We start from the raw sequence: 5,449 nt of genomic DNA, 5'->3' as shown, positions 1-5,449 counted from the left end.
CCAGGACCCTGGCCTCACTCTCCAGAACCCTGGCCTCACTCTCCAGAACGCTGGCCTCACTCTCCAGAACCCTGGCCTCACTCTCCAGAACCCTGGCCTCACTCTCCAGAACCCTGGCCTCACTCTCCAGGCCCCTGGCCTCACTCTCCAGAACCCTGGCCTCACTCCCCAGGTCCCTGGTCTCACTTCTTCCCTGCCCAATGAACCCAAATCTCTGCCACAACAACCAACCCTGTCAGGAGGACAACTCCCTTGGCCTGGGTGTTTGCTCAGCTGCACTGCCTTTGTGTCCGTGTATCGTAGCCTCTTGTTCCTGACCTCGCTCTGTTGTTTCCACTTCTTCTGTTTCTTTTCTCTGAATGCTTTGTTGCTTCGTTTGTTCTGTGTTTGGTTTGAGAGAGAATGTCGGTTCTTTCTTTCGTAACGGTGGCTGGCTGGTTGGCGGTGGGTGAGGAGGTCAAGAGGCTGCTGGTTGAGGTGAGCTCTGAGCTGGCTACGTGAGGAAGCCTTCTACTTCCTACCACATGGTAACTCTGTTAGACCAGAGGGGCAACACTTACATACGTCACATAAAACTCTCTGCTCTGTCCCTGTCAGGATCTTTGACAGTGAGTGAGTCAGATTCACAGCAATACAAATCAAATATTTTCACCAGTTAATTCTTATTAATTCTCCACAAACTCATATCATGTTTTTTTTCCTATTTCTTCTCATCAATGTAACTAACAGCCATCAAGGTGAATATAACACCTCATATTAACTGAAGGAAGCTCAACAGCAATTAAAGTGGAACTTGTGAACCTAAACCACACTCAGGATTAGCCCTAAAGAGTTGCACGTTACTTCAGAATTTCTGTCTTCAGGCTACAAAGTATTGCTGTTTATTTTTGTTTTTTGCCTTCCAATGAATGACTGATGTAGACCTCTGAAACCAAGTGTGCCTCCACCCCTCTCTGGGGTGTCAGCAACATGGGTATATTCTCTCTCTGAGGTATCAGCAACATGGGTTTATCCTCTCTCTGAGGTATCAGCAACATGGGTTTATCCTCTCTCTGGGGTGTCAGCAACATGGGTTTATTCTCTCTCTGAGGTATCAGCAACATGGGTTTATCCTCTCTCTGGGGTATCAGCAACATGGGTTTATTCTCTCTCTGAGGTATCAGCAACATGGGTTTATTCTCTCTCTGGGGTGTCAGCAACATGGGTTTATTCTCTCTCTGGGGTATCAGCAACATGGTTTTTTCTCTTTTCTTCTGGGGTGTCAGCACATGGGTTTTATTCCTCTCTCTGGGTTCAGCAACATGGGTTTTAATTCTCTCTCTAGGGTGTCAAGCAACATGGGTTTTATTCTGCTCTCTGGGGTGTCAGCAACCATGGTTTAATTCCTATCTCTGGGTGTCAGCAACCATGGGGTTTATCTCTCTCTGGGTGTCAGCCACATGGGTTGATTCTCCTCTACTGGGGTATAGCAACATGGGTTTATTCTTCTCTCTGGGTATCAGCAACATGGGTGTTATTCTCTCTCTTCTCTCGTGGGCGTGTCCAAGCAACCTGGGTTTTTATTCTCTCTCTGGGGTATCAGCAACATGGTTATTCTACTCTCTTGGGGTGTCAGCAACATGGGGTTTATTCTCTCTCTGGGTGTCAGCAACATGGGTTTATTGTCTCTCTCTGGGGTGTCAGCACATGGGTTTATTCTCTCTCTGGGGTATCAAGCAACATGGGTTTTTCTCTCTCTGGGGTGTCCAGCACACATGGGTTTTATTCTCCCTCTCTGGGTGTCAGCAACATGGGTTTATTCTCTCTTGGGGGTGTCCAGCAACATGGGTTTATTCTTCTCTGGGGTGTCAGCAAACATGGTTTATTTCTTCTCTGGGGTGTCTAGCAACGATGGGTTTATTCTCCTTCGCTGGGGTATCAGCAACATGGGTTTTTCTCTCTCTGGGGCTGTCCAGCACATGGGTTTATTCTCTCTCTGGGTGGTCAGCAACATCGGTTTATTCTCTCTCTGGGGTATCAGCCCAACATGAGTTTCTTCTCTCTCTCTCTGGGGTGTCAGCAACAATGGGTTTAATTCTCTCTCTCTCCTGGGGTGTCCAGCAACATGGGTTTTATTCTCTCTCTGAGGTATCAGCAACATGGGGTTTATTCTCTCTCTCTCTGGGGTATCAGCAACATGGGTTTTTCTCTCTGGGGTAATCAGCAACAATGGGTTATTCCTCTTCTGGTGTCACAACATGGTTTATTCCTTCTTCATCCTCTCTGGGGTGTAGCAATCATGGGTTTATTCTCTCTCTCTCTCTGGGTGTCAGCAACATGGGTTTATTCTCTCTCTTGGGCATCAGCAAATGGGTTTATTCTCTTCTCTCATCTCTGGGGTGGTCAGCAACATGGGGTTTAATTCTCTCTCTCTCTCTGAGTATAGCAACATGGGTTTATTCTCTCTCTCTTGGGGTTGTCAGGCAACATGGGTTTATTCTCTCTCTGGGTGTCAGCAACATGGGTTTATTCTTCTCTGGGGCATGCAGCAACAGGTTTAGTTCTCTTCTGGGGTTCAAGCACATGGGCTTTATTCCTTTCTCCTCTGGGGTGTCAGCAACATGGGTTTAATTCTCTTCTCTGGGGTATCAGCAACATGGCTTTATTCTCTCTCTGGGGTGTGCAGCAACTGGGGTTTATTCTCTCTACTCTCTGGGGTGTCAGCAACATGGGTTTATTCTCTCTCTGGGGTATCAGCAACATGGTTTTTTTCTCTCTTTTCTCTAGGGTGCAGCAACATGGGTTTATTCTCTCTCTGGGTGTCAGCAACATGGTTTTAATTCTCTCTTCTGGGGTTCGTCAGCAACATGGGTTTATTCTCTCTCTGGGGTGTCACGCAACAATGGGTTTATTCTCTTCTCTGGGGTACAGCACATGGGTTATTCTCATCTCTCGGATTCAGCAACAGGTTTAATTCTCTCTCTGGGTATCAGCAAACATGGGTTTTTCCTCTCTCGGGGTATCAGCAAACAATGGGTTTATTTCTCTCTCTCTGGGCATGTAGCAACATGGGTTATATTCCTTCTCTGGGGTATCAGCAACATGGGTTATTCTATCCTGGGTGTCAGCAACATGGGTATTATTTCTCCTCTGGGGTGTCAGCAACAAATGGGGTTATTCTCTCCTTCGGGCATCAGCACATGGTTTATTCTCTCGTCTCTCTCTGGGGTGTCAACAACATGGTTTATTTCTCTCTCTCTAGGTTAATCAGCAACATGGGTTTATTCTCTCTCTCTCTGGGTGTCAGCAACATGGTTTATTCTCTCTCCTGGGGTGTCAGCCAACCATGGGTTTATTCTCCTCTCTGGGGCAATCAGCAACAATGGGTTTAGTCTCTCTCCCTGGGGTGTCAGCAAAGGGTTTATTCTTTTCTCTCTTCTGGGGTGTCAGCAACATGGGTTTTATTCTCTCTCTGGGGTTCAGCAACATGGATTTATTTCTCTCTGGGGTTCAGCAACATGGGTTTAATTCTCTCTCTCTCTGGGGTGTCAGCAACAATGGGTTTATTCTCTCTCTGGGGTGTCAGCAAAATGTGTTTATTCTCTTTTCTCTCTGGGTGTCAGCAACATGGGTTTATTTCTCTCTTCTGGTGGTATCAGCAACCATGGGTTTTTTCTCTTTCTCTCTGGGTGTCAGCAACATGGGTTTTATCTCTCTCTGGGGTGTCAGCAACCTGGGTTTAACTTCTCTCTTCTGGGGTGTCAGCAACATGGGTTTATTCTTTCTCTGGGGTGTCAGCAACATGGTTATTCCTTCTCTCTGGGGTGTCAGACAAACAATGGGTTTTTCTCTCTCTGGGGTGTCAGCAACATGGAGTTTATTCCTCTCTCTGGGGTGTCAGCAACATGGGTTTATTCTTCTCTCTCTGGGGTTATGCAGCAACATGGGTGTATTCTTCTCTCTGGGTTATCAGCAGACATGGTTTTATTCTCTCTCTCTGGGGGTGTCAGCAACATGGGTTTATTCAATCTCTCTGGGGTATCAGCAACAATGGGTTTATTCTCTCTTGGGGTGTCAGCACATGGAGATTTATTCTCCTCTCTGGGTGTCAAGCAACCATGAGGCCTTATTACTCTCTCCTCTGGGGTGTCAGCAACGATGGTTTATTCTCTCTCTGGGTATCAGCACATGGGTTTATTCCTCTCCCTGGGGTGTCAGCAACAATTGGGTTTATTCCTCACTCTCTGGGCGCAATCAAGCAACATGGGTTTATTCCTCTCTCTTCTCTGGGGTGTCAGCAACATCGGTTTCTTCTCTCTCTCTCTCTGAGGTTCAGCAACCATGGGGTTAATCTCTCTCTCTCTGGGGTGTCCCGCAACAGTATGGGTTATTTCTCTCTCTGGGGTGTCTAGCCACAGGGTTTTATTCTATCTCTGGGGATCAGCAACATGGTTTAGTCTCTCTCTGGGGTGTCACGCAACAACATGGGTTTAATTCTCTTTCTCTCTGGGGTGTCAGTAACTGGGTTTATTCTCTCTTTGGGGTATCAGCAACATGGATTTATTCTCTCTCTGGGTGTCAGCAACATGGGTTTATTCTCCTCTCTCTGGGGTGTCAGCCAACATGGGTTTATTCTCTCTCTGGGTGTCAGCAAAATGTTTTTTTCTCTTTTCCTCTCTGGGTGTCAGCAACATGGGTTTTTATTCTCTCTCTGGGGTATCAGCAACATGGGTTTTTCTCTTCTCTCTGGGTGGTCACAACAGGTTTATTCTCTCCGTGGGGTGTCAGCAACAATGGGTATTATTCTCTCTCTGGGGTGTCAGCAACATGGGTTATTCTCTCTCCTCAAATATCCAGCATTTTCTCCTTCAACTACCTCGTAAGTCTGGTCGACTACTCCACATAGATGTTTGTGTTTGTGTGGTGTGTGTGTGTGTGTGTGTGTGTGTGTGTGTGTGTGTGGTGTAGTGGTGTGGTGTGTGTGTGTGGTGGTGCGTGCCCCGCATGATTGGTGTGAGCCTGTGTGTGTTGCCTATGTGCTATTTGTGCCAGCCAGTGTAGGGTCAGTAATGTTTTGCAGACTGGAGTGTCTCTGGTGCAGGCAGGTCAGAGATAGCTGTGATAGCCGGTGGTGACCCGTAAAACGCTGAACCCGGTGACAGCGTCCCATCCCAGTTTTGGTCGAACAGGGGTCTTGGGGTCCAAGGTCACACTAACACAGTTGAAGGCCCTATGGGCGGCCTAGTCTGTGGCCTGGTTGCTGTGAGATAGAAGAGATTGGATTTGGTTTCACAAAGTAGCCACAGACAAGAGCAGAAGAGATGAGAATAGCAACAGGTTCTACCAGAACACAATAGTCCACTACCCCCTCTCACCGGGCCTGGGAAAGGTGACAGAAGCCACAACAACAAAGGTGCAGACAGGACACAGGCGAGCCCGGAGCAGAGCCCGGAGCTCGCCCAAGTCAAAT

General features: G+C 47.5%; 1 protein-coding gene across 1 annotated transcript in view; it reads left to right on the top strand.

Moving 5' to 3' along the window:
* The window catches only part of LOC112072924 (glypican-3-like), a gene marked incomplete at its 3' end in the record, with an annotated part of 124,166 nt that extends 123,558 nt beyond the window's left edge, over nucleotides 1-608 (top strand). Inside the window, 2 exon segments of the mRNA XM_070439979.1 lie at nucleotides 5-234; nucleotides 598-608. Coding sequence (XP_070296080.1) covers nucleotides 5-234; nucleotides 598-608 — 241 coding nt within the window.
* Nucleotides 609-5,449: the final 4,841 nt, after the last annotated feature.

The sequence above is a fragment of the Salvelinus sp. IW2-2015 genome, unplaced genomic scaffold, assembly GCF_002910315.2.
Source record: "Salvelinus sp. IW2-2015 unplaced genomic scaffold, ASM291031v2 Un_scaffold2090, whole genome shotgun sequence".
NCBI classification, from domain to species: domain Eukaryota; kingdom Metazoa; phylum Chordata; class Actinopteri; order Salmoniformes; family Salmonidae; genus Salvelinus; species Salvelinus sp. IW2-2015.
This window is presented reverse-complemented; position numbering and strand designations above follow the sequence as displayed.